Here is a 13,784-nt window from a genome sequence, read left to right as displayed (position 1 = left end):
TATGTTGGACCCAGACAGCTGCCATCCCACCAATGATTCCTCAGGTGGGCACCAGGGCAAAATAGCTGGGTGGCCAGAATTCCTCCCCATTGTCTCTCCCCAAAAATGCCACTCCAGATAAACCTATTCCTCCCCCTCCGGTCCATTCCGCATACCGCCACCAGATTATGTGTGGAGGATGTGAAGGACTCCAAAGTGATCTAATCTAGCCTGTCCCCCCTGTCATCCTAGGCAGGAGCCCCCTGTACCACATTCATGAGAGCTGGTACCCAGCCTCAGCCTGAACTTTCCAGGAATAGGGCCAGGGGGCACTGTCTCACAAGGCTCCAACTTTAGGCAGCTCTGCTTGTTAAAAAGTCCTCTCATTAAGCCAGAATCTGAGCACATCTTGCTGCCACCCAATTGTCCCAGGTCTGTCTCCTGGGGTGTAGGAATCTATTCTTTCTGTTTCCTACATGGCAGTCCTTCACATGTGTGAGGCCCCATCTTCCCCAGATGAAACCGCCCTAGTTCCTTCATCCACTCTTCATCTGATATAATCACCAGGCCTTCCCTACATCCCAACCCTGGCCACCCTCCCTCTCAAGTGTGTGGGTTCATCAATATCCTTTTTGAAGATGTAGTAGCCTCCATTGAACTCGATCTCACCTGGGAGATCAGCAGAGTGTAACAGGGTTATTAACAGACTGACATTCAGCCAGTGGGTACCCACATGGACCTATGGGTTAATAAAATACTGAAATTTTTACAATTGCTGTTCTGTTCCCCAACCCCCATCCCCAGAGGCTCCTTCAGCATGCTCCTCCCCATAACCCTGCAATTAAAGGTAAATTCCTGCAAGCAGGTAAATGCTTGCTCCAATGCTACAACCTGAGCCTTTCTGGGTGGTAGGTGCAGGTAAATGCTTGCTCCGATGCTACAACCTGAGCCTTTCTGGCTGGTTAGGTGCAGGACACACCAGTTACTAAATATTTTTAATATCATCCTTGAGCAATTACTCCCCTTGTCTTGGCTGCTTTGCATTTATTAGCTCTTTTGGCAGGAGCAAGGCACTTCTGACTTATATCAAGCTTACAGTTATTCAAAACTCTTGGGTCTTTTTCGGGTGAGTAGCAACTCATACGTGTTTATCACTAACTGGTTATCAAGTGTTTAGCTACATTATCCACTGAGAAGCCAGACGTCACCTGAGCTACACTTGTGAGTTGAGGTCCAAACAAGGCCAGAGTGAGAGAGAATTTTTCTCCTTACTTAATTTTATCCTGTTAGTTTCAGCCCATCCTTTCAGACTTCTGAGACTGCCTTAGAATGCTAGTTCTGTTATCTAGTGTATTAACTACCTGTCATCCTCAGATTTGATTAGCAAATTCTTAAACTTCATACAAGACACTGATGGACAGGGCCAGGGCGTGCACTGACCCAGCCCTGGGCTCCTCTATCTAGGTCAGCTCTTCTCGCCTCCCCCTTCAGTTGTGGCCGGCCACAGCCACTGTCAACTTGCCAGCCCACCTTTCTCCATAGTGTCCATCTAGCTAGCCAAACAGATTTTTGTCAAAAGCTTTCTCTAAAATTCAGAGACTCTGGTTTTGTCATTCACAGGGCAGTGACCCCATCATCACATCTCAGAGACTAAGCCTGGAAATCTCTGTTCTCCTTTCCGAGGAACCTCAGAACCCTTTTGAAAGCTTCTTTCATTATGGTTTGCCATATTCAAAACCCTTGGATGGTTTCCTACTGCCTCCAGGGCTGAGTCTACCCACCTCCTCCTGGCATCAGGGCCGGCCACGTGAACCAGCCACACTGGCTCCATGCTACTTCTCTCCCACCTGTTCTCTCCTCATCAACCCTCCTCTCCAGTTGGGTGGTCCCGCCTCCATCCTCAGAACATGTCTTGATGTCTCTCCTCCTCCGCACAGCCTCTTCCAGGCTTATACATCCTCCCAGGCCCACCTCAAATCTTATCTTTTTTGAACATTACCTTCTCTGAACATTTCTCTCTGACGTTATTTATCCTCTGAGCCCCTAGAGCTCCTATCATTCAGGCTTTTATCACAGTCCTCCTTGTGCTATTAAATACAGTTTCATGAAGCTGGTGGCCAGTAGGAAAAATGGATTGCAAGCCTCTTGAGGGCAGGCCTAGTCTTTGTGAACATGTCCACACGCCTCAAAGCCACATCATATGCCTTGTACTTAGTAGGTGCTCAGGAAATCCCAATTGATCTCACTGCCTTAGCACTGCTAGCTCCAAACTTTAGGCCTCAGAAACCCTGGGTTGGGAGCAGCCTTCAGGGATGCCCTGAAGTCCAAGCCCCTGGACCACTCCCTCACCTTTCATCCTGTCCATCATCTCCATGGTTTCCCCAAACAGTTCCTCCGCCTCTGTCTTGATGCTCAGGATCCGGCTGCCCTGCTCTCCCAGCATGGGGCTCCGACCCAGCCGGTCCTTCAACTCGGCATATTTTTGCTTTATTCTCTCAAATCCCTGAAAAAGGAAGAACAGTCTCCACATCATCATCATCCAAAGTCCTGAAGACCTTTGGCTAAAGGACTTGATGTAACCCAAATCAGCACACAGAGATGAGATGCCTCCTAATATCCCCAATGGGTTGATTCTGCCTATAAAAGCCCCTGGGCCACAAGCCATACCTTAACTTCTGTATTTCCCTCCCTTCATCTGCAGTGCCAGCACAGGGCCAGGTACACAGCTGTCACTTAATAGTATGCTTGGCAGCTTGGCCACTGTACCGGGACCACCAGTACCCTGGAGACACTGAAACTGGCTCTTCAACCTTCTCTCTGATCTAATTCTGACAGTGATGGGCTCAGGTTGGGCTAAGTCAAGAGTTTCTGTCTGGGCTGGATAACCATGACAGGGGACAAGCTCTGGATCAGGTGTCAAGAGACCTCCTTTGTAGATGAGCTTTAGGTCTGGACAGAGTCACCACTTCATCTGTGAAAGGAGAGGGATTGGACTGGCTCTTTCCAGCATCCCTGAACCAGCTCCACCAAAGGCAGCCAGAGGGAGAATTCAGATGCCTGGCCAGGTGTGCCTTAATCCTGAAGCCCCCGCTGGATATTTCAGAATAACTGTTACTCGAAGTGCTTTGCAGCCCATGGTCTTATAAAGTGTACAGAGTCCTCTCCTGCTCCCGCTGGCCATGCTTGCTTGGGCTGACTCTGCCCTCGAGGTACCTCCTGGGCACTCAGTGCCTGCTCGCTGGCTTCCTCTGCCAACTGCTGGGCCTGGGCTGCCTGTGCCCGCTGCTGCCTGGTCCGGCGGCTGAGCTCCTCCATCCGTGCACGGAAGCCACCCAGCTGCTCCATCATTCCGGTCACCAGTCTTTCCGCTGGCCCCAGCACCTGCTGAACCTTTGTGGAAAAAGAGACCCGGAGTTTGGGGTGGGTCTCATAGGCAGTGACCTTTATTCTTCTCTCCTCCAACTCATCAGGCCGCAAAAACTCTCTACAACCAGGACATCACTATCACCACCATCCCAATCCTCTATCTGCCCCCTGGCATCCAGGCCTCCCCCCCTTCTCCAGCTCAGCTGACCACCTCCCCGCCCACTCCTGCAGCAGCTCAGAGCCCACCCTGGCTTCCGCACCGGACACAAGAGCAGAAAACCAAAGGTTCGAAGCCAGGCCCAAGGCTCATAGGCTCCCTTCTTTAGGGCCCCAGCTCAGTTTCCACCCAGGTCACTTCCTGGCATCTTCTATGCCTTGTGCCTGAGTCTGAATGTTCATTCCCACAAGTGGGGGAAGGAAGCCGTAATGCCTACCTCAGCAACCCTGTCTTGGATAAGCTGAAGGGAGCGGCGGGTGCCTTGCATGGTGTCCCGGGCCTCCTGCAGTGCCAGCGTGCCCTGTCGCAGGTTCCCCAGCACGTCCTCCACCTGGCCCTCCACTGTGTGGGCTCGGCTCCTGGGGCCGGGGGAATGGAAGGGTGGGTGGAATGGGTGCGCAGTGAATGAAGAGATGTGGGTCCAACTCACTCCCCAGGCCAGAGAATATCCTTTCCAGCCAAGATAAGAAGCCGAGTATTAACTCAGTAGCTTTTCCATCCCAGGACCCCACCAAGCAGGTTGCCTGAGGCAGCCTTTGGGGACGGTTTCCAATAAGGAAGACGGGGCCGTGCCGAGTAAAGTTTAAGCTGGATGCTGTGTATCACTTCACCATCCCCCCGCCACAGTAAGCACCTCCACCTGTCTCCCAGCCCTCTGCACCCCTCTGACTTGCAGACGTTCCTTTCTTGCTTCCAGCAACAGAGTTGGGGGGCAAAACGCCAGCCCGATCCTGGGAGAAGTTCAGGGCCCAGGGCCACACCTGGCCTGCTCAGCCTCAGCCTGGAGCCTGCGAGCCCGAGCGATGTCCTGCTTGGTCTGAGAAAGCACCAGGTCCACGTTGGGGAGCCTGGCTGCGATGGCCTGGATCTCATTCATCTTCCGCAGGACGCTGGCAGAGTCTGTGGGCAGCCACAGGGCCAGCACGGCCTCACTGACCTCCTGGATGGTGGCTGTGTCGGTGTTGGGGTCTGGAAGACAAACCATCCATCGGAATGGGGGAGCTCAGCCACCTCCCCGAAGATCAGAGGCCTCTCCAGGCTGAGCAGCCCCCGTGGGCAGCACCTCCATGCCACCTCTGCCCGGGCTGCCCAAGGAGCTGCTGCTCCCTCCCAGGCACACTCAGGCGCCCTGCTCTGAGAATTTCTGGGCTCGCTGCCGCGGGAGGATGGCTGCCGGCACAGCTGTGGCAACTAAGTGGCACCACAGGAAGCTGCAGGCTGGGGAGGAGGAGGTGGTACCAGGCAGCTGGTACTGAACAATGCCTGGAGCACAGATATAATCAGCCCTAAAGTGGGGAGACCAGCCAGGAACTACAACTGCTTCTTTGGCAATAAGACCCCTTCCACGTGCCCCTCCTCTGGGGCAGAGTGCTCGCTTTTGCAAAGGCAGATCAAGATTACCTGGGCTTTGCTCACGTGTCACCTTCTGAGAGAGGCCAGCCCAGGCCATCCAATCTAGGATCGCAACCTCCACCCTCTGCCAACACTCCTTATCCTCCTTCTCAGCTTTATCTTTCTCCCTAACATTTATCACCACCCACGTGCTGAACACTTAACTCATTTATTGGGTTTTCTGTCATATCCTCACTAGGATGTAAACAACGTGAGGACAGGGACTGGCTTTCATCCACAGCTATAGCCCAGCCCTTAGCACAGTGCGTGGCACTTGGAGGCACTCTGCTTGTACATTGAATGAATGATTGAAGGGCTCCAGTCTCAGGCCTCCTCTTTATTATTCAAGCAAACTGGGACAAGTCAACTGGCTTCGTTGAGCTCAGTTTCCTGATCTGTGAAATGGGAATCACGATGCCCAACCTCAAGGGATGATATGACACAATCAATTTAGCAGGAATTTCACAATGCAACTCTGGGTCAGAGAGTAAGGTCAGAAGTGCAGAGATGGCATCTCCTCCCCATGGTCACTTTTGCAGATTCCACTGGTACTGACATGGTAGGGAAGGGGACACTCGCCCACCCAGATAGTTTGCCCTGGGACTTAACTCCTCTGGGGCCCACCCAGCCTTACTCTGCAATCAAAGATTTCCTCACCAGCTGGCTACACAGGTCCTAGACCCAGTCCCCTCCCCATGCCAGGTGGAAGGACATTCCTGGAAGGTGGAAACCATGCCTCTTTATTGCTATGTCCTTTTGGGGCCAGAGCAGCACACCGCAGGAGCGCAAGGCATAATTGCGGCTGAGTTGAATGAAGTGGGCTTTTCCCCAATTACAAGCTTTCACAAGGACCTCCCCATAGAGACCACCATCCTCTCACCTAACCCAGAGTCCTACTCTCAACACGGCTTGTATGTGCCTTCCCTAGAAAGCCTCTTACGGCAAGCACACCCTCACCTAGCACCTGCCCTTCCTTTGTTCTGCTTCACTTCAGCTGCACCCGTGGGCTTGGTCTGAGTTACACTCAGTTTCATGGGCTTCTGAGTCTCAGGGTGAGCTCAGCAAACATTCACTGCTCTGAGCAGCAGGATGTGGGGAGCTGAGACTGCAAGTCAGATTGGACTTGGTCCTTGCCCTCATGGAGCTTGAAATCTAGTGCGACAAGGAAGCACAACCCTGAGTGACGGGGGTAAGCTCAGGGTGCTAGGACGGCTGTTACAGGGGCACCTAACCCAGTCTGACAGGTCCAGGAAAGCTTCCTGGAGAATGAGATACCCAGGGGATCCTTAGAGGGTGTGTAGGAATTAGCCAGGTTGGGAGGGGTGGGTCAGGGCAGGGGAGACAATGCAGGGGGAGGACAAACATTAGCGAAGGCAAAGAAGCAAGATGGGTGGTGGGGTGCTGGGAGGTGGTCCATCTCATAACGCAATAATCTAGAGTGTGCACTCCGGAGTGAGGTGAACCCTACCCGTACTTCCTCCAAGCTGGATGCTTTTAGGCAGGTTTCTTAACCACCCTGTATCTGGAGTCCTCACAGGCAAAGTGGTAGGCAGTCGGGATTAAATAATGTGAAGCACTTAGAACAGTGCCTGGCACTTAGTAAGAACTCAGTAAACCTGACCTATTATTTTTGTCACTTCCCTTGATGACCTGAGAAAGATGGTGTCTCCTCCCTCCTCCACTGGGCTTCCACTCTCCCGCCCTCTCTGTGACCCTGCGTGCCCACAGCAGCTGGTACCCATGCCTCCTGCAGCAGGATTCCGGACATCAGAATCCACAGCCATGGAGACTGTAAGAATTGTCCCAGGTCCCTCCCAGGGGCCAGGCCTCTCTCAGGCCCTGCTCCTTCTCTCTGCCCCTCATCCTGTCCAAGGACTCAACCTGAGACACAAGCATAACTGAGGGGACAGCAGGGACCCCGCAGCCCATCCACTCCCTGCCTATTCATTGGAGCCCGGACTGCACCCCAAGGACAGGCTTCCTACCCCACCACCCCCTAGCTGGGGTTGATGCAGGATGGGGGACCACCTAGCCTGCCTTACTTGGCTTCACTCAGGGAAAGTCTTCCTTCTTTGTGAGTCCCATCATCAAACTCTGGCCTGTCTCTGCTTCTCTCCAACCTGCCACCAGCACCCAGGAGGGGGCTCTGGCCTCTTGAAGCAAAGGCACTGCAATAGTAGCAGGAAGAATGGCTGTCATTACACCAGGCCCTCAGCTCATGTTAACTGGGCTCCCAGCCAAGCAAATTCCCTGGCAGGGACCAGAAATTTAATAATATCAGTTCATATTCCTGAGGCATCTTTAATTTTTCAAAACACATTTTACATCAGTTGCTTGACGCCCGGAATAAACTTGTAAAATACTATCATCCCCGTTGGCAGAAGCGAAAGATGAGGCAAAGAGGAAAACAACTTGCCCAAAGTCCCACAGATTTCCTGAGTCCTGTCCAGGGACCTTCCCACTCCCCAGGTGGCAAGGGAGGAGATCGGGTTCATTTATTCATTCAATCAACAGTGGGTGCTTTTCTGGGCCTGGACTTATGCTAAGTGCCAGGGACACAGTGAATAAGACAGACAGCCATCCCTGCCCTCTTGGAGTTTAGAGTCCAGTGGGGAGACAAACATTACACTTGTAGACAGGTGAGCTCAACAACCACAGGCTCGGAGTAGAGCAGTGAAGGTCAGACTCCAGAGGGGAATACGGGGGAGGGGGATGACCAGATGCGGTGGTCAGAAAAGGCCCCTCGAGGGAGATATTTAAACTCAGACCTGGAGGGCAAGAATCAGCGGGCTTAGAGAGAGCATCCCAGGCAGAGGAACAAACAGCAAGAGCCTCCGAGGCTGGCAAGAGCCTGGCCTGTTCAAAGATAGTTTGTGAGCAAAGTGGAGAGGATACAGGCCATACCCAGGAGGTAACAGAGGCCATGGTAAGGAGCTGAGAGTTTATCCCAAGAACCAGGGAAAGCCAGTGAAGGATTTTAGGCATGAGCAGGATGTGACCCCGCTTACACATTTTTCAAAGATGTTTCAGACTGTTCTGCTGAGAATGGGCTATAAGGGAGCAGGAAGGAGGTGGGGGGTCACCTACAGGCCGTGCAGCCATCCAGGTGAGTGACGGGGGCTGGTCCAGGGGCATGGAGACCAGGGAAGGAAGTAGCTGACTGATGAATGGGATGAGGGACAGGGAATGGGGCACTGAGGACAGGCAGAAGTCAAAACATCAGCCCAGGGAAAGGTGAAGGCCAGCTCACCTGAGAGGAAGTCCCGGACCTGCTGGATGAGGAGCCGCGTGCGTGTGACGTCCTCCTCCATCTGGGAGCGGCTGGTGCTCACCTGCATCTCCAGGCGCTGAGCATCCGACTGCACCTGTGAGGTGGCTTCCTCGGCTGCCCTGATCTGCTGACACACGCTACGGGTCAGCAGTGGTTAAAGCCCCAGGAGGGCCTCTCAGCAGCCCCCGAGGGTTCTGTAGGCACCTGCTACCCAAGATCTACCTAGGAAACACTTGTAACTAGCTCGGTTTGGCCCCGGAAGAAATGATGTAGAAACACTGGCCTCAAACTCCATCTCTCACTTGCTGTAGGGCCACGGGAAAGTCACCTGACATCTCTGGGCTTTCGACTCCTGGCTTCAAAATGGGAGCTCTGCCTTGCTCAGGGGCTCTGTCCCCCCTGCCTCCTCCTACATGGGCCCACTCCACCTCAGCCACACCTACCATCTGCCTGGTCTGCTGGAGCTGGGCGTTGAGGCCCCGCAGCTGCTCGGCCACCTGCCCTGCCGTCCGGAAGGCCCCACCTGCCCTGGGGAGAGCACCACTGCAGTGGGAGCCACAGGCCGTGCCGTTGTCTCGGGGACACAGCTCCCCAGGGCATGCTCCCGGGGTGCAAGCCATCTCCCTGGAGCCCCCACAGAGCTGTGGAGAGATGGGGGCATCAGAGGGGGTCCCCAAGCCTCCTCAGTGATCACTCCCCTCCCACACCTGGGAAACAAGCAGCCAGACATCTCCACGGCAACTTGGGCACCAGAAACTTGTTTCCTTGGTAACTGCTGAACACACTATGTGGGGTCAAGGGTCGGGATGGGCGGGGGTGTGGGAGGTCCACGTGGCCCCAGGAGGGAATGTGGAGCAACAGTTGGTGAGTGACAAGCTGGGGCAGGGGGCCTCTGGAAGCAGGGCTCCATGACAGGAGTCACCTTGTTGACGGTGGGTGTCAGATCAGGCAAGGAAGCCATCTCCAGCCTCAGGGCCGCAAGCTGGGGGCCACCGGCTCCTCCTCCTCCTCCCAGCTTCTGCTCCAGCCTCTCCGCCTCTCTCCGGCTGTCCCTGAGCTGGAGCAGCCAGCGGGAGCTGTCCGCGACCTGCTGAGCAGCCTGGGACGACCGCTGGTGGGCCGCGGTCAGCATCCGGAAGGCTCCTGTGGGAAGAAGAGAGGGCACCAAGCTGGCCCTGGACCCGGAGGCCTGGAGACGGAGATGAAGCCTGGCCCGGCGTGGCGTCTGTGTACCCTTCCTCACCTGAAGGGTCGGCACTGCTTATTTTTTCAAACTGTTCCCTCTTGCTCTGATACATAACGAGGAGGCGATTGAAGCTTCTGTCCAGATTCTCCAGGTCTCCCGGGAGGGACAAGGTCTCCTCCTCGAGGGGCAGATCCACCTGCAGGCCCTGGAGAGTCTGCCTGAAGTGGGAGAGAAGCTTCCACTAAAATACAGCATGGGGGCTTCCACCCCAGAGCCAGCCATCCCCTCGGAGAGATCACTACCGAGTCAGGAAAAAGAGACGCCATCAGCAAAAGCCACAGAAGGGAGCCTCCACAGGCTGGAGAGGATCCTGCTGGGCAAAAGCTAGCACAACCTCCCTCCACCCCTATGCAGGCAGATCCATAAAAATCTCTCCCTCCTTGGCATGTGTGACCCTAACAGTCCCAGCTTTCCTCCACCTCCCCACGTCGGCTTCCACGAGGAGGATCCCCTGAGCCCCTCCTCCTCCTCCACTGCCTACAGGCTGACATCGGCCACCACCTGTACCCCAGGCTCCCGAGCCTCTCTTCTGCAGCCCACACCTCCCCACGGAGCTCCCGTAGCTGCTGCCCACTGGTGGTCTCCACCTGAAGGGGGTCACCTGCCCTGACCCACCACGGCTGAGCTTTCAGATATTCCTCCCTCCCAGGCCCTTTGCAGCTCCACCCACCACCATTCCCTCCACCAGCCTCGCATTCTCCATGGCCAGGCTTTGCTCAGCATGGACCGTCCTTCTGCAAAGCCCCTCCAGGCCTGCACACCCAGCCCACCAACTGCCTGCGGACTCCCTACTCAGTTCTGAGACCGAGGTCAATGGCACACCTAGGTGGCTCAGGCCCTCACAGTCAGCAAGTGCTCAGGGAAACAAACTCCTACAAACTTCAGAACGAAACCTCAATGAGAAGTCACCTCTGCTGGTAGGAGGGGACTGTGGGTGGGACTGCTCCCATTCCAAAGGCAAACGCAAGTTATTTTTAGAGCCCTGCCTCTCGGATGCCCTCCACAAGGTTGACTAATGCAGAGCTGACTCTCCCACGGGCGGCACCGGGCACTTGAGAGAACTCAGGACTTGGGCTCGTGCTTGTGCTCCCGGTCCCCCGCTCTGCCCCTCGGTGGCCATGTGACTCCATCACGCCACCTATCTGCGCCTGTTTCCCCATCTGCAAGACGCAAGGAATAACTCCGCCAACCTCCCAGGGCTGTTGTGACAGTGAAAAGAGAGGGGCCTGTGAGAAGCCTTGGTAGACGGTAAAGGGCTGTAACCGATGTAAGGAAGGACCAGTGCGCCCCCATGTGGACGCACGTGGAGTTATTTTTCTGCCACGTGGCTCGGCAGGGAGGGGGAATGACCTGATGGAGACGATGGCATTGGCCACCTGGGCCACCTCCTGCTCCGTGACCGAGGCACCGCCGAGGATGGCTTGGATCTGCTCCAGCTTGTTCTTTGTGTCCAGCATCCGGGATGCCAGGCCGCGGTCCTCCAGGCCCGGCCCGGGCCACAGGCTGGTGGTGGCATTGCGGAGGCTGCTGAGGCGGAGGGCCCGCTCCCGGAGGCCGGCATCGTAGGTCTGGAAGCAGGGGTGGCAGGCCACACACACCGGGTAGCGGTCACAGTAGCCTCGCTGGCACTGGTCGCAGCGTGGCCCGGTCGAGCCAGGGCGGCAGAGACAGCGGCCCGAGGCCTTGTCGCAGCCTGGTCCCTCCGTTCCCCGGAAGTCACAGTCACAGGCTAAGGCAGGAGAAATGATGGTCAGAGGCAGGGGGGGCAGGAAGATCAGGTGTTTGGTGGGGAAAGCCCAAAGAAGAGGTCTGACCTCAGGGTATTTCACACTTAGAATAAGACTGTCAAGGCCAGAATGAAATCATGGTAACGACAGCAAGCCCTTACGTAGCACCTCCGACGTGCCAGGCACTGTTCTGAGCCTCTCACTCACCAGGCACATGCCTACGCTTCTGACCCTCACCACACACTCTGTGGCAGAGTTAACACGCTTGTTTTCCCATTTTCACAGATGAAGCCTCTGAGGCAATGTGCCCCTTCCCCAGATGAGGAAACTGAGGCCTGAAGAGGGGAGCAACTCGTCCCGAGGTCACAGAGCTGAGAACAGACTCAGGTCTGCATGCCCTTGTCACTACTCGTCAAACTGACCCCCCTCAGGACTCACTTTCTCCATCTATGAAGAGGGAGAGGAGGACGTTTCCTGCAGATGGCTTCTGGGAAATGGTTTCTCAGGGAAGTGGGAAGCAAAGTAGCCCTCCTGTCATGCGCACATGGGGACACGGGGACGGCCTGGTGTCAGCCCTGGGCAGCGGTGGGGAGCGAGCGCTCCTATGGGTTGCCAGGGCCCCCCCCAACCCCGTGCACCAGTACGGGATGCCCTCCCACACCACAGACCCACGTGTCCCCACCACGAGCCCACCCGAGCACACAACCCCCCCATGCCCTCCGCGTCCCCACTCAGTGAGCACACCTCGGCATCCCATAGCTGCATCTCCGTAGGTTCTGTCAGGACACTGGCGGACGGCTGCAGTGCTGCAGGTCAGGCCACCAAACCCTTCCTGACAGGGGCACTGCCCTGTGAACTGTGCGGGGAGAGACCGGTCAGGGAGCAGAACTCCCCAGTGCACCCCAAAGCAAGGGCTCCCACGAGGACACAAGCTCTGAGGTCAAAGCCCGGGACGGCCCTGCAGAAGGTGTGCGAATGTGGCATTGCCAAAGGCTGAGAGCCACGGACGGGGGGACATTTGGCAGCCTCCCCAGGGGAAGGCGGACAGAAGCAGCCCAGTCTGACTTTAGAAAGACCCAGAAGGGCAGTGCGGAGGGGAGACAGAGGCCGGTGGGCGGGAGCCCTCCCTTGCTGAGGGGCCCATGGGCCACCCCGCCATTTACCTGGTGGCACTGGGGGCTGAGGGAGTTGTGCAGGTCACAGGCACATGGCTCACAGCCCCGGCCACTGGCCAGCTTCCAGTGGTAGCGAGCGCACTGGTCACATTTGGGGCCCACCACGTGGGGCAGACACAGGCAGCGTCCACTCTCCTCATCACACGGCATGTCCCGCCGGGTACCCAGGACGCTGCAGTCACAGCCTGCAAGGGAGGGAGGGCTGCTGAGCCTGGGGGCCGGGCCACCCAAATCTTACCCCCAGAGGATGTGCATCAGGGAGGGGCACAGCCTGGGAAAAGAACGAGGCGGGGCCGTTCCCTCCAGATAACCTGGCTGACTCATAAGGCCACCACACTTTCCCACCAGTGCCCGCACCTGGCTGCTGGGCCACCTGCCTGCCCTCCCTCGGGAGGGCTCTGTCCCAGCCTCCACCTCAGGCCTGTGCTGTCACCTGCTGGAAGCCAGTGGCAAAGCAGCCGGCACGCAGCTCAGTGAGCAGGACCAGTCACAGACCTGGTGGCCCCAGGCCGCCTGCCCCACGCCACGGCAGGCTGGGCCCCCTACTCACGGTGGCAGCCCTGCGGGTTGGCGTAGGTGAGTCCTGTAAATCCCGGCTTGCACAGGTCACAGCGTTCCCCCTGCACTTGCTCCTTGCACACACACTGCCCGGTCACTGGGTCACAGGGCGCTCCTGGCACTGCCCCATCTGGATCACACTCGCAGGCTGAGAGACAAAGGCAGCCACGGCAGGAGGGACAAAGAAGAAAAGCAGAGAGCACATTCTAGAAGCCAGGCTTCCTGGTTCAAATCCTTGTTCCACCACTTCCTGGCTTACAACCTTACCACCTTAGTTGAGTTATTTAATCCCTCTGTGCCTCAGCTTTCTCATCTATAAAATGGGGGTAATTATACAACACTCATAGGCTTCTTACGAGGAATCAATGAGTAAGTGTAAAGCAGGTGGAACAGTGCTTGGCACATGTTAAGTACTATAAAAGTTTTGGTTGGCATTATTGACTGAACAGCTACCCTGTGGCCAGCACGGAGCTGGGCACTCTTGCCTCTCACCTTATGTAATCCCCACGATAACCCTGAGAGGTGAGGATGCTTATCCCTATTGCACAGATGAGGAAACTGAGGCTCAGTGGTGTTCAAAGAACATACGCAAGGTCACACAGCAAGCGAGTGCTGGAAACAGAAGTCAAACTCAAGACTTTCTCACTCTTCCCATAAATAGATAATATCAACAGGAAGTGAACCAACTTTCTCCCACCCCAAAACCCAAGCCCCTTTCATGGCTTTCAAAATGAAGACTCTTCCTTCACCTAGAAAGTCTTACCTCCTGGGTCACTCCTGGGTGACTGACATGTTCATTTAATAAACATTCCTGAAGCATCAATTATTTGTCTGTGGTTGTGCTAGGGCCCAA

General features: G+C 55.9%; 1 protein-coding gene across 4 annotated transcripts in view; it reads right to left on the bottom strand.

Moving 5' to 3' along the window:
- The window catches only part of LAMB3 (laminin subunit beta 3), a 44,474-nt gene that overhangs the window by 843 nt on the left and 29,847 nt on the right, over positions 1 to 13,784 (bottom strand). For 3 of the 4 annotated variants that reach the window (XM_059938935.1, XM_059938942.1, XM_059938949.1), the window contains 12 exons: positions 12,924 to 13,079; positions 12,362 to 12,558; positions 11,943 to 12,054; positions 10,822 to 11,200; positions 9,469 to 9,629; positions 9,148 to 9,368; positions 8,669 to 8,866; positions 8,205 to 8,349; positions 4,324 to 4,531; positions 3,780 to 3,921; positions 3,193 to 3,369; positions 2,329 to 2,482 (listed from right to left, as the gene is read on the bottom strand). In XM_059938935.1, the coding sequence (XP_059794918.1) occupies positions 2,329 to 2,482; positions 3,193 to 3,369; positions 3,780 to 3,921; positions 4,324 to 4,531; positions 8,205 to 8,349; positions 8,669 to 8,866; positions 9,148 to 9,368; positions 9,469 to 9,629; positions 10,822 to 11,200; positions 11,943 to 12,054; positions 12,362 to 12,558; positions 12,924 to 13,079 (2,250 nt within the window). Of the gene's footprint in view, positions 1 to 2,328; positions 2,483 to 3,192; positions 3,370 to 3,779; positions 3,922 to 4,323; positions 4,532 to 6,996; positions 7,123 to 8,204; positions 8,350 to 8,668; positions 8,867 to 9,147; positions 9,369 to 9,468; positions 9,630 to 10,821; positions 11,201 to 11,942; positions 12,055 to 12,361; positions 12,559 to 12,923; positions 13,080 to 13,784 lie in introns of those variants that run through there. The other variant, XM_059938958.1, reaches the window with a different exon arrangement.

Source organism: Balaenoptera ricei, chromosome 1 (assembly GCF_028023285.1).
Source record: "Balaenoptera ricei isolate mBalRic1 chromosome 1, mBalRic1.hap2, whole genome shotgun sequence".
NCBI lineage: Eukaryota > Metazoa > Chordata > Mammalia > Artiodactyla > Balaenopteridae > Balaenoptera > Balaenoptera ricei.
The sequence above is the reverse complement of the archived record's forward strand: the minus strand, read 5'-3'. Positions and strand labels throughout refer to the sequence as shown.